Here is a 24,258-nt window from a genome sequence, read left to right as displayed (position 1 = left end):
ACGCAGAAATGTGCAACAAGCAACCTGGAGATGAATGAGGATTGTTGGCCCAGACATCAGGGGAGGGAAACTGCCTTCTCTTTTTAAATAGTATTATAGGTTATTTTATGTCTACCTGAACAGGCAGATGGGACCTCAGTTTAATGTCTCACCTGAAGGATGGCATAGCTGACAATGCAGCACTCCGCCAACACTCTCCACCAATACTGCACTGACGTGTCATGAGCCGAAAGTCCTTGACATGGGACTTGAACCAACAATCGTCTGACCCAGAGGCAAGAGTCCTACCGACTGAGCCAAGCTGACACCGAAAGAGATTGCACATAAAATGAAGTTGGCATTTTAATGCACAGCACTGTGAGGAGGGAAGGTGAGTTTGGAGAAAGTCACTGCTGCCATATGCCCCCTCGAGGCCAGTGTCATGATAACAGCAGAAATCTGACAATCAGGAACGTGCATCCTTTCTTTGGACTAGACAGAGATCTTATGTGGTTGTGGGACACACAATAAATTATTATTCAATTCTCCGTTCCCTGTTCGCGAAGGCAGGCAGCCTATGGTGAGCGCTTGTGCTGATTTACCTGGTCAGGTTCCAGCTGAAAAGCCCGGTCATAGCAGGCGGTAGCATCTCTCAGCAGCCCACTGCTCTCATGTTCCACAATCTGTTCTCGGAGGCTCGGCTCTCCTTTACGGATCGCGCTAACCCCAGCCACTCCATCCGGCTCGTGCATCGCAGCGTACAGCTTCTGCAGTTCAGAGCAAGCACCCGGACAGTTACGATTCGCATCCTCTCTGTCAACTCCACTGCATGACCGCACACATCAGTCTAAAGTGATGTTCTCCACCAAGTGGCGTGGCTCTCTAGTGCGTGCTCAAGAATCAGGCAAAATTGCGTTTTGAACGTTATCTGGCTATTAGTCGGAAAACAATCTATTTATATACTCCAGTGCCCTGCTCTACTGCGGACTCACCTGGCTCATGAACCAGAGCCTCGCAGAGGGTGGTTCAATTCTGTCATTCCCGTTGCCAAGCTTGACCCTGTGGAGCTAGTGCTCCCGCTCCAGGGAGATCCCACTAATCAGAAAACTGTAATAACTATAACAAGGTAGTAGGTTTTATCCCAGTTTGTGCTGAGTTAGCTCATCTCATACAATGAAGCACTAGGGCACTGCAGTCAGCTTCATAGTTGTAGCCTGGGCGAGGAAGAAGAGATTCAACTGGGAAACTGTATCTTGTGGATATCATGGGATGATATTATTGGGCTCAGCTGTGATACAACCTACAATTAATTTGCCTTACACTCAACACAAAATAGCGAGTGTCAAAGAGGAGTAAAGCAGAGTGTTACTTCTTTTAACATTCTCTGCAATAAATTGGACGGTCAATCCAGATTGTGAGCTCGAAGTCCTAAAGTGGGCTTGAACCTACAACCTTCTGACTCAGGAAGTAAGAGTGCTAGAGGCTTACACCTCTTTCTGGAGTGACACCAGATTTCTATTGATTCTGGTTACCGCTAAACTGACCTGCAGAAATCCAAGGTGCTCCTGAATATTCTCTTTCTTTTCTGTGATGAAGGATTCAAAATGCATCACTGCTCGAGTGTAGGCCTTCGAGCGAAACGAAGCCATAGCGAGAGTATCCTGAGGTATGAGGTCCAGAAAGGCTGTGACATTTTGGTATTCCTTGTACTCTGCGCTCGATACTGCAACAAGACATATACAGCGACAACATGGCTATGTATAACAATCACTGCATTTCATATAGATCTTTATCGCATTATTGCGAATTCTCAAAGCACTTCCAAGGAATCACTGAGAAGTGTGTATTTGTGGGCAAACACAGCAGCCAATTGCCAGCAATGCCATATAAACAGCCATGATGTGAATGACTGGGGATTGTTGGCAAAGGCACGGGGGAAACTCCTTTCACTTTAGATCTTTTACCTGAATAAGCAGACCGGAGCTCGGTTCAACATCTCATCAAAAACAGCACTGGCACAGAAGGGAGAGAGGGAGGGTGCCTGAAGGTGGGCCTTGAAGGAGGCAAGGGAGGTCCGAGGCAGAGGAATAGCTTATTGAAATCATAAGCTGAAGCAGAGTGCATAAATTCCTTTAAAAGGTAAAATGCTTGAAAATGAGCGAGCAATGGAGTCGGATTAGATTAGGTGGCACTTGGGGAGAAATAATAAAGTGCAGACAAGATGGACTGAAGAGCTTGTTTCTCTGCTGTAGCATTCTCAGAATGAGAAGGATATTTGGTATATGATTCGATATCAGCCGAGGCAGAGCTGGAGACCGCCATCCTTTGGGAGTAAAGATCAGGTAAAGAGGGGAGAAGAAAACGAGCTCCAAATCACAGATATACTGAAAGCTTTTTGAGCGCCCATCAGAAACGTTAGGTTCTTGTACACACTCACCATTGGGTCCCCCTTGGTCTTTGATGGTTTTCCCTGCATTTTTCTCCAAGCTCAGAGCCTGCAGTTTGTGCCTGGACCACTGTGCGAGGTGATCTAACATGGAGAATACCGTCTGCGTGCTCAGCTGGCTCAGGTCTGATGCGCTGTCTTGCATTCGTCGATTCCCGGCTTCATCGTGTTGCAGAACTGCCATAATCTCAGAATACACCTAGGGAAGGAACAAGCAATGTATGTGTCCTGGCCAACAAATCCCCCAGTATAAAATTGGTCATTCACTTCATGGCTGTTTGTGGGAGATTGCAGTGAGGAAATTGGCTATCACATTCATCTACAAATTATGCATTCACTCCACATTACCATAAGTCTGGTGAAGCACTTTGTGAAGGGCTATGTACTGCTGGCGATGTACTGCTTAGTATGCTTAGAAGAACTAAGCAACTTTGGATCTAAGGTTCCCAAAGCTTTCCATTGTGATGGTAGGTTTTCCAGAGGTAATCCTTTTGCAATGATAATAATTATAATTTGATCACTCAACCCATGACTGTTTGTGGGACACTGCTGTGCGCAATTGGCTGCCGCATTTCGCCCACAAAATACACAGTCAATTCAATTTACAGTATATTCTGTGAAGCGCTTTGAGACGTCTTGAAGCCGTGATAAGGCGCTATATCAAATGTAAGGATTATTATTAATAATTATTATTATGTCTTACTTCCTGTTGATCCTCCTGATTGCAGCCGAGCAAAACATAGACCAGAATATGGGGGAGTAGGTAGATAGTCACTTTGAAATCGTGCTTCATAATAAAACTGCAGCAGTCAAAGACCTTTCTGGGCAGTTCATGTCGGACCTGGAGGATGTATTGAAAAACATGTTAAAACCATCTCTTGATAAAAATAAATAGCACATTGTAGCACATAGCACATAAATAGCACAATGCAGACCAGACCTGTATCATGCAGATAAACTAAGAGATTTTTCCACCTCAGGAACCCTCTCTGGAACTGGGAAGTGCTACAAGACTTTGTGTGAAGGGAGCTACATAAATGCAAGTTATTGTTGTTTTAATCTCCACGGACAGAGTATTGTTGAATGTATTGTCTCGTTAAATTCATGAATGCAATAGGAATCAGTCACTACAGTTAGGCAGGAGAGGGAGGGATACAGGGGGACAGACACAGGCTGTCCCAAGCCCACCGCAGATCATCGAGACATTCAAATCCACTTTAACCGCAGCAACATGTTGTCCTCTCACCTTTGTGATAAGGTATCCTCCCCAAGTGGCTGACCACTCTGCAAAGTTGCTCTCTTGCTTGCTGAGGTAGAACGGCTTTTTCATGCTGTCCCATTTACACGTCTTCTGAGAACTTTTGTACCTTCAAAACAACAATGTGCATTCACACAGCGCCCTTCAGGTATCAAAGCTTCACAATAATGGTGTCAGACGCTGAGGGAGGGGACCGTTGGCGTTGTCCAAGAGGTAGATTTTTATATGGGATTTAACGGCAAGTAGATAGGGGGTGAGACGGAGGAATAGAGGGACGGAGTTCCAGAGGCGAGAGACATCACAGCTGAAGGCTCAACCACTGGTGCGAATGGGATGCAGCAAGCATCAGATTAGCTGAGAATAGGTAAGGGGTATGAAAAGATCACATAAGTGCCTAGACATATGGGGATTACTAGGTGACAGTGACAACTTTAAAAGGGTTAAACTTGCTCTGTAACCCACACAAGTACATCAAAAACAATAACAATTGGTCACTCAATTCACAACTGTTTGTGGGACACTGCTGTGCGCAATCGGCTACCGTGTTTCGCCCACAAAATACACAGTCAATCCATTTTACAATATATCTTGTGACGCACTTTGAGACAACTCGACGGCATGATAAGGCATCATATCAAATGTAGGGAATATTATTATTATTATAAAGTCAAAAGGGGCAAAGTGCAACTTATAGATAATTCATTTTTATTCACCTAAAATATGTTCTCATATTTGTTTTGTTGCTTATTTCAGCTTGGCTCACTGAAGTTCGCCCAAAAAGTAGTCAGTGAATCCTGTGAGACTTCCTCCCAACGTGAAAGTCACTTTCTGTCAAATGTAAGTATTATTATTTTTGTATTTACACACGTTTATAAAACATATCACAGTACTAGGCTTTGTGTTGTGTCCTCACTATCACTCCTCGCTGCTGAAAAGCTGTGTTTTATTTCTCTAGTTAGTTGTGCTGTTTGCACAGCGAGAGCAGACCTGCTGACCTGGTGTTTAGGTGAGGTTCCAGTATTTCCTGCACGTGCTCTGGGAAGCTCCTCCACAGCCTCCGTCCTGGGCAATCACTCTTCCCTTCTTTGCATTTGTATATCTGCAGCAGTTCCTGTGTGTAAAATGTTTTTGAGCTTTAAGACGGAGACAAGAGAAACCTAGTGACTAAGAGCTGCTCATCTCAGGCCAGCAGTGATTCACAAACGCCTGACATTCGCAATATAAGCTTAACATTTAGGTAATGGCTGGTTTGCATTAACTTTCTTTTGTCCAACTGTATAAAGGTTGAAACTCTTCTTTCACCAAGAATAACCTTAATAGTATTATTGCGCAGTAACTTTCTCCATAGATGCTGCCTGACCTGCTGAGTGTTCCCAGTGACTTCTATTTTTGTTTTCAGATTTCCAGCATCTGCAGTATTTTGCGTTTTACTGCGCAGTAATTTTGTTTCTAACTCTCCGTGGATCAGTAGCTGTTCACATACCTGCATGGCATAAGCTGCTGAATCCTGAGCTCGAACGTTGTCTGCATGAGCAAGGAAGGCTCTGGTCAACTCCATCAGCAGATCATAGGCACAACTGGTGTCCTCCACTCCAGCCTGTTTTACAGGACACAAATTGTGGCAAAGTTACAACTTTGGTTGTGGGACATTGCTGTGCGCAAATTGGCTGACACATTCGACTACATTTCACAGTATTATCAAAGGCAAGGATTATTATTATACATTACGTTAGCTTGAAAGTTAGTCTGGAATAGTTTTATCAATGCAATGTATATTTGTAGCAGAGCTGGCTGAATTGGTTTGGATACTCAATAACATATCAAATGCCCGGATGACAAAAAAACAATGATAGTGAAGGTACTCGTAGGATCCTTACCACAAATGTAGAGCTTTTGCCCTCTGTGTTACTGGTCATGAGATCCAGTCGACCAGGATCGATCGCTCCCAGCTCCCCAAGGCACTCTCCACAGAGAAGCCTAGATTGTGCGTTTGCGTCTTGGCAACCTTTCAGGAGCACCATAACCAAGTGCGAGATAACAGGCTCCACAGTCTCACTGTCTGTGGCAAGTTTTACCAGTTGTTTCTACACAAAATAAATAAGAGATCTGATAAATCACACTTTCTTCTTTAACCAGGGTTTCAACTGGAGAGCAAACAATGTTTTTTTTCCCCAATCTCATATAACAGATCTTGTTTAAAATTTTATTCCTTGAGCATCAGCTGGAATAGTTATAGGAGGCTTCTCTCTACCACGAGTAATAACAAAATCCTCGCACTTACGTAGCTGAAGTGAAACTCCATAAATTATTTTGAAAGGGAATTGGATATAATATAGCGCCTCATCACATCGACAAGACATCTAAAGCACTTCACGGGTATAATGTAAAGTGGAGTGACCATGTATTTTGTGTGCGAAATGCGGCAGCCAGTTGCGCACAGCAATGTCCCACAAACAACCATGGAGTGAGTGATCAATTTTATTTGGGAGATTGTTGGCCAGGACACCGGGAGAGAAAAACTCCCTTCTTTTCGAATAGTGCCATGGGATCTTTAACATCTACCTGAACAGGCAGACGGGATTTAGGTTTAAAGTCTCATCCGATGGATGGGTTTGAAGAGGAGGAGCACTAAAGCAGGTGTGGGATTAGACGAGAAAGTTCACAAAGAGAAACAAATACCAGCAACAACTTGATGGGCGAACGTCCTGTTTCTCTGCTGTTGACATTCTATGATTCTGATTCGAATGGTGCTGTTTATCCTACCGTTAAGAGATCAGTATTGGAATGTACAAGCTATAAAGACATAATTTCCCATTTTAGAGAAACATGAATACTGAATTACTTACCTGTTTCTTATACAAAGTATCCTTTAAACTGGTGAGTGCATGGATACGGACATCTACATTCTCATGCTGAACAGCCTTCATGGACAGCTGCAGTGCAGTCTGTAAATCTGTGCTTTTTGACGTCTCCTGTAACACAGGCAGAACCAGACAAGGTGTTAGCAGACGCAGCTTGCGGACGTCAGTGGGAGCTTGCTAGTGCAAATGGCAGCCATGTTTACCTACAAAAAACACAAATCCCTGCATTTGACAGTAATTACTCCAAAGCACTTGGGAGTCATTTACATGTGATAAGACCCTGTAAAAATTAAAATAATAGTCCTTGCATTTGTTATAGCGACTCCCAGGAGCAGCATTGGGGTTCGGTATGTTAACAGAAAAGACTTACCTTTCTAAAGTCCTGCAATACTTTCTGGATCGCAGTAAAGTCAGGGTGTTCTGGCAGGAAGTAAATCTCATGCAGGAAATCTTTCACTTCAGTTCTGAAATAGTCAAACAAACCTTAACTTAAAGCGCCTCGAAACACACGGAAATGTAAAAAGCTGCTGTATCGTGTATGATGTAGTGTGTAACACCATCAGTGAGGCTATTAATCACCTGTTCTCCACAATAAGATAATGAAAGATTCCAGCTGTCTCCTTTGGCTGAATGGACATTAAAGGCAGAAGAGCCACAATGACCTGGCTGAGAAGGGATCCCAAATAACCTGGGTCCAGGCAACGCACAAAGCAGTCCCACGCTCTGGATGGAGAGAGGTTATAAGTGAAATAATACATGGAAATAATACATGGAAATTACTGTTGAGTGCAGTTTTTTGTAGGTATACATGGCTGCCATTTTTATCAGTTGCTTTATGCACCAAACCCCAGTTGTTTGGAACATACACAAGTCTCTCTGCTATGACCCCATTAATCAAAGCCCTTTAAACATTTACCATTAGAATACACACATTTTGTAGCAGGTAGACTAAATTTGCAAATAAACTTTGCAAATAAACTACTTTTTAAGGAAATGTTATATCTGCTCCTCTGCTATACTTGGTCATTCATTTTGTGATTGTTTGTGGGAAATTGCTGAACACAAATTCTCTGCAATGTTCACCTATAAAATTCATAGGACTAAATTTTAAGAGTAAGTTCTGTGAAGTGCTTTGAGTATTCCTCCCAACATGAAAAGAGTATGTGTGTGTCAGTCTGGCTCAGTTGATAGCACTCTCATCTCTATGAGTCAGAAGGTTGCGGGTTTAAGCTTCACGTTGGGTCTTGAACTCGTAGTCCATGCTGACACTCCAGTGGAGTGCTGGAGGTTTGCTGTATTGTTGGAGGTGCTGTCTTTCAGATGGTACACCGAGGTCCCATCTGCCTGTTCGGGTGGACGTTGAAGATCCCACGGCACTATTCGAAAAAAGAAGGGAGTTTCTCCCAGTGCCCTGGCCAACAATCCCCCAGATAAAATTGATCACTCACTCCATGGTTGTTTGTGGGACATTGTCGTGAGCAAATATCGCCTATAGTGTCATTCCCTTAAAGATTAATGCTTTAACAGAACAATCCTCTTTTACACACTGAAGCTGCAGTTTAAAGCTCACCTGCAGCACAACCCAGGACATTCTTCCTTGTATCTCAGGCCTGTCCTCAGAGTGGTCATCATTTTTACCCGCACTGAGCTGATGTGCTTTGGTCCCATTAATTTCATTAATGACATCAAACTGCTCAAGGCCTAGGAATAAACCCACCAAAAGTGCATTTTAATAATTAAACGGGAACAATATGTATTTAAAGTGTAAATTTTTTCGCCCACAAAATATAGTCAATTCACTTTACAGTATCTTCTGTGAAACACTTTGAGATGTCTCAAAGACATGATAAGACGCTATATCAAACGGAAGGATTATTATTATTCGTTAAAGTTACACAAGTCTCTGAACCCTGTAGTCTTGCTAAAAAAGTTTACTTACCATCTTCTTATCCTCCATTCCCACACTGGAGCTCAGCAAATGCATATTAAAAAAGGCCAAGATCCCCAACAATTTGGGCTGCAAGTAGTCTGCCTGGAAAAACAACATACAATCACAGGAAGATTGCAACATAGAAGGAAGCCACTCAGCCCATTGTGTCTGTGCTGCTTCTAGCTGCAATTTACTCCAATCTATCTTCTCCTATTCCACCAGTGTCAGTTTCCCCATATCCTTTCATATAAGGATCCTCAAGCTCCGATTCAGTTCCCTTTCACATGCTCTTGTGGTGTCAGCTTGGCTCAGTTACCACTCTCAACTCCACTTCAGTAGATTTGTGGGTCTAGTCTGACATCCCAACGCTGTGCCAGAGGATAAATGTATCATCAATAGGTGCATCCTTCGAATAATAACAGTAATAATAATCCCTGCATTTGATATAGTGCCTTATCATGTCTTCGAGACGTCTCAAAGCGCTTCACAGAATACGCTGTAATTACACAGTCAATCCACTTTACAATATATTCTGCAAATCGTTTCGGCGACGTGATAAGGATGCAGGATTATTATTATTATTTAAGAAGGCTTGACGCAGTGCTTAAATTTGCTCCAAAACAGAGCAACAATTACTCTACAACTTCACACAACTTCATCGGAAAGGCATGAATCCGGCATACCTACAAGACCACTTTAAGTAGTTTATGTTAAGAAAGATTAAACTCCCTTACCATTAACTCTATGGAAGTGATGTCTGAGAGGGTCTGGTTGGAATCACTCTGAGAAGCAGAGGCAGCCAGTATGGCCAATCCATTGAACACCTGCTGATAGTGCTCCCCAATACACAGCAGCAGCTCATTGTGCAGCCCCTGGAAATCCTGCCTGAGAAGGCTGCCCAGTTCAAGCTCAGTTTCATTCTGAAGAACACAATAAAAGATGACAATAACTCGCACTTATATCATGCACTCCACATAGGATACACAACTCCAAACACTTCACAAAGGCGTTGAGGGGAGCTTAAGCAGGGAAGAGAAGGTGCTAAGTTAAAGGGTGTTGACTGAAGCCACGGTACATAGATACAACAACCCTTTGCACTTAATATAGCTCCCTTCATGGAGGGTAGGTCCCAGAGGGCTTGACAGTGGCGGAACACAATGGCAAGATGAAGGGAGGTGGCCGTAAGCACGGTCGAAAAGGAATGTCTTCGGGCATGACCTGAAGCTGGGGAAGGAGGGTTTTTAAAGAGGGTTTTGAAGGTAAAATACGTTGAAGAGTGCAAGACAACGAGATTTTGGAAAACAGTTTCAGAACAGAAAATCACTGGCAGAGCTGATAAAAAGTCAGAAAAATAAAAGAAAAGGAAATGAAACAAAAGGGTTTATCTAAAGGGTTAGAGAGACCGGGCCCTCTTTCAGAGTTCATCATCAGCTGCAGGGCGATGGCAGAATGGTATTGCTAACATCCCCTACTTTCACACATCCCCTCCAGAAAATGAAACAATACATATTTGTGTTTGGATCTACGGGTAGTGGGAGCCTCTCACTCCCCCTCACACCACTTGATCTTGTCCTGAGTCAGAGCTCTTTTGGCAACGCAACCACAAAGAGGACACACACTATACATTGTGTAAAATACCAGCTCTTTACCCGAAGGTAATGGAGACTACGCTCAAGTTCGTCCTTTGAGCAGGAGCAGACCAAGTGGGAGAAAATGTATTTGAAGTTGTTGATCAGGATCTCTCGGCGGTTCACATTCAGCTGTTTGGCTATGGTTCGGATCAGCATCGAGGCCTCAGCACTAGCCTTTGCTGCCAGGTACGGCAACAGAGATTGCAAAGTACGCTGGGAAAATAAATAGGACAATTTACATCTTCTGTGCCTTTCTTTTAATATCAGCGCGACAACTTTCTTTTCCTCTCTGCCAAATTTCTCCCCTCCTAGAGAGAGGCATAGAAACAGGCCATTCGACTCAATTAGTCTCTGCCAGTGTTTACTCCACAAGAACCTCCATCTTTCCTATTCGCCTCAGCTATACCCCTCTATTCCCTTCTACCCCATGTAATAATAATAATAATCCTTGCATTTGATATTGCGCTTTTCACATCTTCTAGACGTCTCAAAGCGCTTCACAGAATATACTGTAAAGTGAATTGACTGTATATTTGTGGGCGAACGCAGCAGCCAATTGCGCACAGCAATGTCCCACAAACAGTCGAGGATTAAAAATGACCAATTTATTATTGTTTTGTTTTTTTGGAGGGATTATTATTAGGTGTGTGGAGTAAGGAAACTTGCCCAAGGTTTCGCTCTGCCTGGAATTGAACTCAGGTCTCTCACTTGCAAAGCGAATGCTCTAACCACTGAGCTACAGGGCTCCATAGGCTTCATGTAGGCTTCAAACTTCTCTTAAATATGTTGATGTTATTTGATTCAAATATTAATGACAACTCCTTTTCTTTTCTGCCTCTGGTGCTGATAGTAATCTGGTCTTTCGCTCAAGTGGTTATTATTTATCTATGAACCATGACAGTGGGTGTTGGCAGGTAATTCAATTGTGGGGACATCATATTGAATTCAGAACCTGCCCTTATCCAACATAGAAACTAGCCAATCGTCTAGAGCTGGCTTGGCAAACAATCAGAAGTGAGAGTAATGCCTGGTTTCCCCCTCCCCAAACCAGCCACGCTAAGGCCAATTGGAACCTCAACTCCTGTCCCACCTGAGATGACCTATCTCAAAAGAGACTGGGATTTGAATCTGAACTTTAAGTGTCAATGGTAAGTGACGTTTCAGTTTGTTTCAATAATAATAATAATAATAATAATAATCCTTGCATTTGATATAGCGCTTTTCACGTCGGGAGGACGTCCCAAAGCGCTTCACAGAACACTGTAAAGTGAATTGACTGTATATTTGTGGGCGAACGCGACAGCCAATTGCGCACAGCAATGTCCCACAAACAGTCGTAGATTGAAAATGACCAATTTATTATTGTTTTTGGAGGGATTATTATTAGGCTCTGTGTGGAGTAAGGAAACTTGCCCAAGGTTTCGCCCTGCCTGGAATTGAACTCAGGTCTCTCACTTGCAAAGCGAGTGCTCTAACCACTGAGCTACAGGACTCCACAAAGTTTGACAAGATGATGGAGGAACTATTTACTTAAAACGTACGAGTGGGACATACATTGAGGAAGCGATTCAGATCCGGGAAGTCAAACACGTGAGCAACTTCGGACAAGATGTCAAGTGCAAACTGTCTGCGATGGTCTGTTTCTCTGGCAGCCTCAGCACTGTTGCTGATGGACAGCTGGCTTGTATGCAGCGACTCCACTAGGAACTGCAAGGCAAATTGTGATACGCTGAGCGTTAGTATTATAAACTCTAATCTGCAAACTCAAGACAGTAACAGGGCACACCTGTTACAATAGGGTACATGGTAATAGATTGTATCCACAGGTTGGTGACTCAGTCCTATTTTGTGGGCTAAACAGCCTATGTTTGTCCTGTAACTTTCTCTGGGTGTAAAAGAAAATATGCTGATACAGGAAGTTAGATAGCTGTATTTGCATACCCTAAATCTCTGCATTAGTCACACCATCCAGCGCTTGGCCATATTTGCGAATAAGGTCTATTCGCTTTCGGTCTACCTTTCATTTATTTAAAACAGATTCTGTGCCCAAGTTTGGATAATAATCCTTGCAATTGGATAATAACATAACATGTAGGAGCAGGAGTAGGCCATTCGGCCCTTCGAGCCTGCCCCGCCATTCAATCATGGCTGATCTTCTAATCTAACTCCAGCTAATAACCTAACCCTGCCTTATCCCCATATCCCTTAATCCCTTTTGCAATAACATAAAGCACCTTTTCCTTCGGGGGTAAGCCTCAAAGTGCTGATTGACCTATCCGGACATTGATGAGAGTGCAACCAACTAAGCTGAATTGAAATAAGCTGCGAAACAGAATATGTTCACGCATTTCAAGTGAATAAAAATGAATTATCTATAAGTTGCAGCTTGCACAGCATGTTTTGCAGACACATTTTGCTGCACCAAGGCTTGTGTGGCTTTGAAGGATGCACGTTCACAAGTACGTCTCAAAACGCTTCACAAAATTCACTATAAATTGTAATGACCGTGTGTTTGTAGGTAACAATAAATATAACAAGAGAGGAGGCAGTGAAAAACATGGTAGAGCATACTTGCTATAACTCCTACTGTGGAGCTCCCCGTCATAAAAGCCTTGACTAATCACACACTGCAGACTACCCAAGAGTAGTTATTACATCTCACCTGGCAGACAGGTTTCTTGTACTGGCTGAAGAAGGCTTGCAGCTTCATCCCTTTGGCTGCTGCCAGCGCTCGGATCTCTGTGTGAGCAGCGCCAGCCACAAACGGTACCTTGGACAGCAAGCAATGGCACAGGCGTAAAAGGGCAAATGGCACAAGGTCGCCTTTGGCTGCTCTGTTCAAACATTTTTTTTAAGAAAAGCAAAGATTAAAATCAGCTCTCCCCCCACCACCCCCACCCCCACCCAACGGGTATGAGATCAATGGCAATGTCTTTAAGAAATAGCGTCCATACTCCACTGACACACAAAGGCACCAACAACAGCAAATAATAATATAATAACAACTAGGCATTAGGAGGACGTGTCAATGCGTTTCACAGAAATGTCCTTCCACCCCGTACCATCCAAAGTTTGTTAGTTGTTGGAGTTACCCATATAGTTAAGCTGACACTCCAGTGCAGTGCTGCTTACCGTCCAATTTCTCTGGTTGTAAGTATTAATGTGTCCTTCAGTGCGTTGTTTCTCGAGACCTTAGCGTTTGTGTATGCCTCCTTCAGCTTAGATACAAGGAGCTACAATGAAGAGAACATTTCCAAGTCAGACCAGTGCAGAATGTCTCATTGAATAAGATTCTATATCAGATGACAGTCATCGACATAAGGGCAAAACATAACTTCTGTTTTAACAGAGAGTGACATGGCCGTGCAATTACATGGAATGTTACAGCACTGAAGCAGCCATTAGGGCGGGCTTTATACTCCACATTAGTAATAATCTTTAATAATATTATTAAATCTATTATTAATAAATATATTATTGATCATTTTGGTAGTAATAATATCAGTTGTGATATTAATATTAGTAATACTTATTAGTAATAATAATTGGGGGTAATAATCCCTCCAAAAAAATTAAAATAATTTGGTCACTCTACTCACAACTGTTTGTGGGACACTGCTGTGCACTATATTGAATGCAAGGATTATTATTATTATTAACCTTCACCCCTCCGAATCCCCTTGCCCAAACCCACTCTATTGACTTTTTTAACTCTGAAACCCAGAGAACGCTCAGAGCCCATGGTGTCGAACAACACTGGAGAATTAAAGGAGTAAAAAGAGAGGACGAGGTGAATTAAGGTGTGGTTAGCGAACACGAAGCTTGAGTTTTAAATACATCGAGATTGCCTGGAAGAATGGAGTTTGGTGCCTTATGGTTTTTCAGGATCTGTAACTGTTTGTGTAGATATTTACTGTTATTTCTAAAAGAAGAGTGAATTTTAAACAGCACGTATTTGCAAGGAGAAGCACACAGCAGCCTCGATGACAAGTATGCATTGGCCAATGTTATTCACCTCTTTCAGTAAACTCTGGTCTTCAGCTTCTTGATGCTCTAACAAATGATGTATTTTCTCACTGAATGCGATTCTGACGCCGTTATCCGGATCTTCCATAAGGTTCAACACGGCATCAAACATGACGTTGGCATCTGAACTGTTTTTTCCCAGGTTCACGTGTTTACACAGGTAAGGAATGTTGTTTATAAATGCTGTAAGGAGAAAAGCAGCACAATAGAAGCACAGTATTCACATGCCTTAATTAAGCATTGACACTAACACATTACTCATACTTTGATACTCAGCATTAACACTAACACAACAACAACAAGATTTAATTTATAGAGCGCCTTTCACGTCGGGAGGACGTCCCAAGGCGCTGGACAGTTGGGTCAGGACCCGAGCAGGGCGGAAATACCCACACTTTAATCCTCATCATTAATATAATAATAATTCTTACATTTGATACAGCACCTTACACACCAGGAGGATGTTTCAAAGAGCTTCACAGGGTATACTGTAAAGTGTACAGACTTGTATTTTGTGGGCAAACATGTCAGCCAGTTGCACACAGCAATGTCCCACAAACAGCCATGGAGTGAGTGACCAATTTTATTTGGGGATTGTTAGCCAGGAAACCGGGGGCGAGAAACTCTTTTGTGTAGTGACTGTGTTTTCCAGATGAATATGTTGGCACACAGTACCACAATTACTCACCAAGTTTTACTGAAGTAGGCATCTTCTTTCTGATCAGTGCCAGGAATGGAATAAACACGGAGGCTCCAACTGTAGGCATGGACTTGGGCGAATCAGTTCTTACAATGATATGACTGCACAAGAGGTCACCATCTGCGTGTGGGACAGCAAGGTCACTCTTAGGAAGCATCAGTTGGGATTTGCCTGAAAGCACGCATGCTAACATTCCAACACTGCTGGCCAACGCTTCCTGAACCAAGCTGGAATTGTCTTGCAGTTTGCTTCTAATCCATAGGAACAAGAAGAAAATAAACCTTCAGATGAGCAACTAACAGCTGTGATGTATTTCCAACAAGCTCCAAAGGTCTCCCTTTAAGGCTCAATGTGCAGGAGTAATAACAAGAAAACTATTACATGCCTGACACCGCAAAGCAATGTCATTTTTGTGCTGATTTGTGCTACACAAATATTTTAGCACCAAATCTCAGACAAGCTGTTCTTATAATAAACTGAAAGGAGAAAGGATTTTAGGACCTATGCTGAGCCTGCAAGAATTTTGACTTAAAACTTAGGATTGTGCAAAATTGTAAAACACTCAAATTCCATCTTAATTCAGAAACTGGTTCATTTTAAGAACTGTGGAAAACTGGCTTCCCAATTAAGACTTAGTTTAACAGTTTTCCACAATTCTGCACGATCTTAAATTTACATACAATATGGTCCTACAAACTAAGTCTCGGTAGAACTTTGGGCTAAGATCGTTTCTCCTTTCAGTATATTCGAAGAAAAACAGTTTACATAATTCTGGTTTGTAACATTCACCACAAAATAATAATAATCCTTGCATTTGATATAGCGCCTTATCACATCATTAAGACATCTCCAGGGAGAGAAGGCGCATTCCATTCCAACAACCTATCTCTGGAATTTCCTTGTTTCAGTGGGATGTATGGAACTCTCAGTTTGGTTTGGATACTCTTAAGCATAGAGATGCATTTCTGCATGTGTCAGACACCCGTCTGACCCAAACACAAAGACCAAATTGCAATGTAAACGCAAGACAAACACACATGCTTTCTTAGAAACAGACATTCAGAGTTAATTAGCTAACAAAACGTTACACTGAAGAATAACAAAGAGTTTAATAGTAAACATACAAGAGAATCTCATTTACGAGGCTGTGCGATTTAACACCCAAGCGATGGAGCAACAGGGGAAATCCTTGCACTGAACCTGCACGAAGCACATCAGAGGAGCTCTGTAAAGCCCATCTGTACACCGCTGCTCTCCACTCAGGGCACATCTCTGCAGGTAACAACGACAGCAGGTACACACAGTTTGCCTGCCAGCAGTGTGCTGTGGACGGTAACAGAATTAAAAGGCAGCATCAGAAACACATTAGAAGATAATACTAATCCTTACATTCAGTAAAGTGCTTTTCACATAGGTATGACTTCTGAAAGTTCTCGGCACACATATACTGTACAGTGTGTTCGTAGGCAAATTACAGTTAATTCTTACACAGCAATTGTCCTACAAATTGCCATTGACCAATCTTACCTGGAATATTGTTGGCCAGGACATTGGGAGAAACTCCCTTCTCTTTTCAAATAGTGCCGAGGGATCTTTAACGTCCACCCGAACAGACAGATGGGACCTTGCTTTAACTTCTCATCAGAAGCACAGCACCTCCAACAACACAACACACCCCCTAGCACTACATTGTATAAAGATATAAATGTCAAATGTATCTCACAGAGTGTTTAACATTTGTTTGTTTTCTAATTTATCGCCGAGATAATGCAGCAATGTGGAAATGGATATACATCAACCAGTTCCTTACTTTTCAGTCTGGTAACATTTTATTTTTCTTAGTTTTTAACATTAACAATAGGCCCAAACATTAACATTAGCCCCACTAATTACCTTTTCGGCCTATTTTCTATCTCATATCTCGAGCCTGTAAAATTACAGTTTGTAATTATACATCTCTATTGTATATTATAATAATCTTTGCATTTGATATAATGCCCTATCATGTCCTTCTGAGGTCTCAAAAGCGCTTCACAGAATATATTGTTTATTTTTACCTCCAAATACTTTATACTTACAGAAAGCGCTCGCTAAATGTTGACTCAGAGACACCAGTTCAGGATGAAATCCAGCAGATTTGAAAGCTTGGTCCGTACAGTGATTGTGTAGCCACGGTAACGACAGGAAGCCACAAAGTGTGTGGAGTGTGTCTTTGTTCACCCGACCCTGGGCAACTGATGCAAAGTAAAAAGAATTGTGAAAACAGCTGCAGGCAAACTGTTTAAAACTGAAATCCAGCTCGGTTCATTTGTATAATATTATTAATAATAATCCTTGCATTTGATATAGCGGCTTATCAAGTGATTGAGACGTCCCAAAGTGCTTTACAGGATATACTGCAAAGTGAATTCACTGTATATTTTGTGGGCGAAACAAAAATTTACTTGTTGACACTTCGCTCACATTCAACCTGAGTGAAAAGAACAAGTTTTTGCTGTCAGATGTTTCCAAATTGGATTATAACATGTTGAGAAGGGGCACACGCGGTATGTACCTTGGAGGTAGATTATAGCATCAATTATCTTTATCATTCTGTCAACTAATCCTCCCACGTCTTCTTGCCGTGCTGTGTCGAGTTGTTGCTTTCCAAGTTCCAGGATCTGGGTAAACATCTCGGAACTCAGCCAGGTCAGTTGTACTTTCATTGGTGGTTTTCCTGAGGAGCTCGGCATCTTCCCATCGACTCGAACACTCACATGGCCTCTGTCAGTGCTGTAGAAAAAGATTACCAATGGCATAAACCTCCCAGCACATTAACAGATGAACACATTGTTGACCTTTACCTGGTCCTTTTTATTCCACGTCTACCACGGGCAAATATTGAACACACTTAAAAAAAGGGTCTATTGTTCCTTCAGTTGTAACTTACACTCATACAGCTCCTCCTCGAAGAAATGTCTCAAAGAGCTTTACAGAATGAGAAGAATCAGAAATGAAGCGATCAATGTTATATAAACAGATGTGTCCACTAATGTGCACCAGGAATTGGCTTAGTTTGAAGGAAAATAAGTCGCAGACAAAGAAAACAGGAGAAAATATCTGATACCTGTCGACTCCTTCGAGATCACAGGCTGCAGTACACAGGGCAGCCAAGCGGAAGATAATCACAATTCCCTCCAAAATAATCACAGCCTCCTTCTGTGACTGGATATCTTGCAGTGATGTCAGCCTGGTGCACAATGCACACCACAGCTCACTCTTCAACTTCATCTCCACTGGCCCAATTCTAGAAGAGATACAAAAAAAACATGCTCATTCAAACTGGTCAGGCTTGGATACTACCTACTCAGTTTACGCCTGCCAGGCTGAAAGCTTCATGATCACAAAATGCTGCAAAGGGAAGGTAGAGAAATGACTTGCAGTTTTATAGCGCTGATAACATTAACACTCAAATTATTGGTTTGTTATGGATACTCTTAGGCACTCCTGACCTATAAAAGGGAACACGTCTCAAAATGCTCCAAAGCAGCCATGAAGTCAATTACCAATTAACCTGGAGGATTACCAGCAAGGAAAACAGGAAACACTCCCTTCTCCTCTGTCATAGGATAAACCTCCATCTGGAGAATAGGCAGACAGAATCATGATTCAATATCTCATCCACAGGATAACACCTCCAACAATGTACCTCTCCCCTGGTCCTGCGATGGAGCACCAGCCTGCACTATTTCAACTCACGATCCAACGTGAGTCTTGAACCCACAACCCTGTGACCCACAGGTAAGGGGGTACTAGCAGCTGAACCAAGCCAACCTCTAAACATGGGAGGGGAGCAAAAAATGAATGGATATGCCAAGCCCCAATTGCAAGTGGAAACAACAACTTGCACCCCTCACGCAGGTTAGCATCCCAGAGTGCTAGACATTGGCGGAGCATGATGCCTGGCTGGGGGGAGGCGACCATGGGCACAGTCAAAGAAGGAGGTCTTCAGGTGCAACACAAAGATGGGGAATGAGGTGGCAAGGTGGAGAGACAGAGGGATGGTGTTCCAGAGTTTTGGGGAGTAGTGGCTGAGCCATTTGGAAAGAAAGAGACTTCAAAGTAACCCTCCTGCTCTTCATTTAAGATAGTTAAATTTGATGTGAAAAAGTAGTAATAAAAAAAGGTGCTGACAGAGAACAAACTAAAGCAATGTTAGAGCAAGTATGCTTCCTTACTCAGCTGGTGAAACTGTGTGCTGCCCGGCTCGTGCAGGGCAACTCAATCGTGGCCTTTTCTCTGGAACCTCATCACCGCTATTGCCTTGCTCGGTGTCGCAGACCTCCTCCAATGCTATCTGTTCTCGAAGCTGCAGGTCTTGTATGACTGCAATCCCCTCCGCTCTCAGTGCAGTGCACAAACAATTCACCAAGTACTGAAATATAAGACAACCGGAGAAATCACTGGACAGGGTGTTCACAAAGTCCTGTTACCCCTTTTTTTTGGTTTTACAATTAACTTTTATTTTCTGTTGCAGATTATTTTTATTTTATATATATATATCAATATAAAACTTGCACATTACCTCCTGCTTTGTTTGTGTTCCAATCATTTCAATTAAGGCTTTGCAAATGCGCCGTATTTGAGTTTTCTGTGTGGGCAGGGCAGCCGTGAGTCCTGATAGCGCCAACGTCAAAAAGTGCTGGAACAAGTGGCACAAGGCATCTCTCAGCTTCTCAGATTCAATGCGTTTCAGCAGTCCGTTTCCCATTAGGCCACTCAGGCTGTCCATCACCATGTCCAGGTAAACTGGTTGTATCCCAAGCGTGTCGGTCAGTTGCTCGGAACTGAGTGGGAAGAGACTCCTCATGAGCTGAGCAAAAGGCTCCTCATACATCTGAAGTTCGTTGCCCTCTACCTGACTCATCAGCCCCAAGAGCCAATCAAATTGGTGAAGAACCCGTTTGCCACCTCCTCTGGCGGTGGGCCTCCGAGGTCAATCAGCTGGGATATCATGGCCAGCACGATGCTCCGTATCTTAGGGCTGCCCTGCTCTAAGAGGGAGCAGCCGATTCCCCACACGATGAGCTGCTGCCTCCTGCAAAATACACCAGGAAGAAGGGAAGAGAGAATCTTCAACAGTACCTCTTCCAATTGTTCCACTTGTGACATGGAGGCCATCTGAAGTGGTGCAGGGGTTAAATACCCGGCATTTCTCTCGTCTGCTACGGTGTAATGTTTGACTACGAATGGCCACATGGAGGAATCTTCTTTGAAATGGTTCTCCTCGCCCAGCCAGATCAGATCTTGGAAGAGGTCAAAGAATTCTTTGGTCTGTGCCCTGAATATAGAGGGATTCCTGCTCTTGAATACCCAGAGCAAAGAGCGCACAACTTTTACGATACGGTTGTGAAGTGCTTGACAGTTGGGAGCTGCAGCAATCCGCAGGAGCCTGGATATGATCCAGTTACTGAAATCTACATGTTGTAACAAAACAAAACAGGTCGGGATCAAGCACTGTATTTGTTAATAATAATAATAACCCTTGAATTTGATATAGGGTCTTATCACGTCATTGAGACGTCTCAAATCGCTTCATAGAATATACTGTAAAGTGGATTGACTGTGTATTCTGTGGGGGAAACAAAATTGTTCAGATTTTGGCTGAAATAAAATAACGTTACAAATTAATCATTATAATTGGAAAAACTACAATGAGGTAGTATTGAAACGATGTGCTCCAGCAGCCAAGACTGCGGGAACATTTCTATTCTTCTTGTGCAACCTGTTGGGCGCCTGTTGATTAATCACACTCCAAAGCGCTGGCAGGTGTCAGCTGGTAGCACTCCAGTCTCTTGAGTCAAAACATTGTGTGCTTTGGAAATCTCCCTGTGTCTGGAATGGAATGTGCACCCTCTCCCTGGAGAGATACACCCTGCTTACTGAATTCCGTAGAGTATTTGAGGTTGGCAAGGGTCAAAGCTGGGGAAATCCAGAATGTGTGTTGGGATTCTGCTGGAATTTAACCAGTTAAATCTGTGTGACTTGGCATAGAGAGCAATTGGAGAGAGTGGCAGAATAATAACAATAATAAACCCTGCATTTGATGCATCCCCTAAAATGTTAAAAAAAAAGCTTCACGGGTAACTGCTGTCAAGTGTAGTATCTGTGCTTTTGTAGGAAGTACGGGACAGCATGAGATGTGAGGGCCAAGTCAGAAACAAAAGAGAAAGGCAACCAAAACGAGAAAATTAGGTTAGTGGCAAATGAAAGACTTGAATTATAATGTACCATCCCCAGTGGGTATTTAAATGTTCCAAGGCCCAAAATAAAGCAAAGTTCTAATAAATCGATTACTTGTTAATTACTTTCCTAAACAGCAGTAATTTTATTTAGGTACACAGCTTATTCACAGCGTAACTACATTTTACAACAGTTAGCATGTGGTTTTCAGACTAATCCATATTAATGGCTTAAAGTGGCCCCACTTTCAACCACTATCATTATTATTAGTACACCTCAATACTCTGGAACACTCCCCCTCTATCCCTCCGCCTTGCCCTTTCCTTCCCCATCTTCAGGTCGCACCTGAAGACCTTCCTCTTTGACTGTGCCTACAGTCAAGTCCCCTTTCCCTCCAGCTTGGCCTCGTGTTCCACCACTGTCAAGCACTCTGGGACGCTACCTCGGGGTGAGGGGGGCTATATAAATGCAAGGCATTATTGTTCTAAAGATATTGATGTTCTTTGCATTTACTAATCTCAATGAAGCACACCACTTCCATGTCATGTGCACTTTTAAATTCAGGCTTGCGATACGTCATATAAATATGTCACTGTGAGATCAATATCCAAGACTGCGCTGTGTAACATAGTATTGACCACCTGTAGAAAATCAATGTGTTAGGATAACCTATTGCTATGCTCACCTGCACAACTCCATTCATCAGCGCTGAGCTGCTGAATGACTTTAGTTGGCTTCAGAGGGACACTCACAAACATCAGCGGGAAGGACTTCATAATGTGTTGAATGAAATCCAGCAACATCACACACATTGGCTGTGAGTCACTCTTCTTAGAAAGCTCCAAAGCAACTGTAAAATGAAGCCAAAGAAGATTTTTAATATCATGTACTGAATAATGGGCAACCTGGTCTGATTTGCAAACAATGGTCAATTTTGGGGTATTTGAATTTTTGGGGCAGCTTTAACTTTCCATATATACACCTTTTGGTTAGTAGAGAAGTCTTATTTCAGTCTCTCTGCCTCGTTTTCTTTTTATCTCTCTTTAAATCCCACCTTAAAACCTACCTTCGACTATACCTATGGTCACCAAACACTTTTCTCTTGCTCGTTTCAAACCCCTCCACTGTGCAGCACTCCATTTCTACAGCTTCAACTGTTAGGCATTTTCAGATGTTCCTTTTGCGTTAAAGCTGCTATATACAAAAATGTTTGCTGTATTTTTTTGCTCAGTTTCCATGGTGTAGATCAGGGATGGCCAACAAACCTCTCAAGTTCCTTAAAGAGCACTATTGTGCTTCACACAATCGATACAGTTGTTCGAAACACCGAACAGAAGTTACCCAAATCCCAACCAACTCACACACTGTTTCAGTTAATCAGCCAGTATGCAAGACACTGGAGAATAGGAACTTAGTGTGTAGCACAGGAACTTAATGTGATGTCTTATCATAAGGACGATTAACGATTTAGATAGAGATGACTCATCTCTGGTAGAGGGATCCAAAAGTAGGGGTTCCGGTCTTCATATTGGAGCTAAGCTAGTCAGAAACGAGACCAGAAGATGTTTCTTCACACTTATTTCTTCCTGCAGGGAAGCACCCAGCTTCTGCGGAAACTGAAGAACCCTTGGAAGATATTGTATTACATATTGCTCGTACAAATTCAGTCAATCTATTTCCAATCGTTGCCAAACAGAACTAAGAGTATGCAAGGCTCCAAAGTCTTATGGTTATTTATTTTCAGAGATGCAGGCATGTGACATTGGAATAATCATTTATATTCCTTTGTACACTTGAATACATAGCATTGTGCTTTAACTACAACACGGGAAAAACAACTTACCAACATCTACGTCGGTCAGCATCTGGTCAATGAACTGACAGAGAATCTGCCTGGGTTTCTGCACCACTGCATTGTAATCTTCTGGATTGGCACTGTTTGTGGGGACAAATACCAATAATCTCAGCATACAAATAATAATCTTTTCATTTGGTATAGCACCTTATCATGTTGCCGGAATGTCTCAAAATACTTTGCAGGAATTTACTGTGAAGTGTAGTCAGAGTCTGAGGCTTGTGCTTTTTGTGGCGCAGGACAAGTACGGTCTCCATAACTTTATTCCAGGACTAGTGACGAGGGGTTTACCCCAAGACAAATGACGAGGGGTTTTCCCAGGGCTAGTGGTTGTTCTGTCTGTCCTACGTTTCCCGGCGGGGGCTAGTGGGTTTCCCGGCGGGGGCTAGTGGGTTTCCGGGCGGGGGCTAGTGGGTTTCCGGGCGGGGGCTAGTGGGTTTCCGGGCGGGGGCTAGTGGGTTTCCCGGCAGGGGCTAGCGGGTTCCCGGCGGGGGCTAGTGGGTTTCCAGGCGGGGGTTAGTGGTTTCCCGGCGGGGGCTAGTGGGTTTCCCGGCGGGGGCTAGTGGGTTTCCCGGCGGGGGCTAGTGGGTTTCCCGGCGGGGGCTAGTGGGTTTCCGGGCGGGGGCTAGTGGGTTTCCGGGCGGGGCTAGTGGGTTTCCGGGCGGGGGCTAGTGGGTTTCCCGGCGGGGGCTAGTGGGTTTCCGGCGGGGGCTAGTGGGTTTCCGGGCGGGGGCTAGTGGGTTTCCCGGCGGGGGCTAGTGGGTTTCCCGGCGGGGGCTAGTGGGTTCCGGGCGGGGGCTAGTGGGTTTCCCGGCGGGGGCTAGTGGGTTTCCCGCCGGGGGCTAGTGGGTTCCCGGAGGGGGCCAGTGGGTTCCCGGCGGGGGCCAGTGGATTTCCAGGCGGGACTTAGTGGGTTCCCCGGGGGGGGGGGGCTAGTGGGTTCCCGGGGGGGGGGGGGGGGGGGTTCCTGGGGGGGGCGGGGGCTAGTGGGTTTCCGGGGGTGGGGTTCAGGACAGTAACAGTAAGTGGTTTAGTACAAGTCATCTCCAGGCTTCATCCCTGGTTTAGTTCCTACACTGAGGAGGAGGAGAAGGAGGAGAAGACATTGATGGAGGGACATGAAACAGGAATATAATGAAGCAGAGCCTGTGAGTGGGAGCTGGGGGGGGGGGGGGGATAGCTGCTGCTGCTGCTGCCCGGGATGAGGGAAGGAGCAGCGGCCGCACCGCCAGCTCCAGGCCGCGGCTGCAGGTCCCGGCTCCCGGGGGCCGCCTCACCCACCTCCCCAGCTCTCGCAGCGCCGGGAGGATGGAGGCCAACTCCAGGCCCTGCTCCGACATCTCTTCCCCT

The 24,258-nt window shown here is 43.7% G+C and overlaps 1 protein-coding gene across 1 annotated transcript in view; it reads right to left on the bottom strand.

Moving 5' to 3' along the window:
* atr (ATR serine/threonine kinase) overlaps positions 1 to 24,258 on the bottom strand; it is a 37,760-nt gene extending 13,502 nt beyond the window's left edge. The window contains 30 exon segments of the mRNA XM_007892991.2: positions 582 to 746; positions 1,524 to 1,702; positions 2,417 to 2,624; positions 3,129 to 3,266; positions 3,672 to 3,792; positions 4,679 to 4,794; positions 5,167 to 5,280; positions 5,561 to 5,767; positions 6,530 to 6,655; positions 6,915 to 7,008; positions 7,124 to 7,267; positions 8,115 to 8,245; positions 8,484 to 8,576; positions 9,209 to 9,394; positions 10,124 to 10,318; positions 11,660 to 11,812; positions 12,768 to 12,939; positions 13,238 to 13,338; positions 14,121 to 14,314; positions 14,820 to 15,082; positions 15,956 to 16,154; positions 16,910 to 17,065; positions 17,386 to 17,603; positions 17,938 to 18,117; positions 19,049 to 19,245; positions 19,396 to 19,760; positions 19,763 to 20,287; positions 21,739 to 21,903; positions 22,897 to 22,988; positions 24,190 to 24,258. Of these exon segments, the coding sequence (XP_007891182.2) occupies positions 582 to 746; positions 1,524 to 1,702; positions 2,417 to 2,624; positions 3,129 to 3,266; positions 3,672 to 3,792; positions 4,679 to 4,794; positions 5,167 to 5,280; positions 5,561 to 5,767; positions 6,530 to 6,655; positions 6,915 to 7,008; positions 7,124 to 7,267; positions 8,115 to 8,245; positions 8,484 to 8,576; positions 9,209 to 9,394; positions 10,124 to 10,318; positions 11,660 to 11,812; positions 12,768 to 12,939; positions 13,238 to 13,338; positions 14,121 to 14,314; positions 14,820 to 15,082; positions 15,956 to 16,154; positions 16,910 to 17,065; positions 17,386 to 17,603; positions 17,938 to 18,117; positions 19,049 to 19,245; positions 19,396 to 19,760; positions 19,763 to 20,287; positions 21,739 to 21,903; positions 22,897 to 22,988; positions 24,190 to 24,248 (5,256 nt within the window). The 5' untranslated portion in view covers positions 24,249 to 24,258.

This window comes from Callorhinchus milii, unplaced genomic scaffold, assembly GCF_018977255.1.
Source record: "Callorhinchus milii isolate IMCB2004 unplaced genomic scaffold, IMCB_Cmil_1.0 Scaffold11, whole genome shotgun sequence".
NCBI classification, from domain to species: domain Eukaryota; kingdom Metazoa; phylum Chordata; class Chondrichthyes; order Chimaeriformes; family Callorhinchidae; genus Callorhinchus; species Callorhinchus milii.
This window is presented reverse-complemented; position numbering and strand designations above follow the sequence as displayed.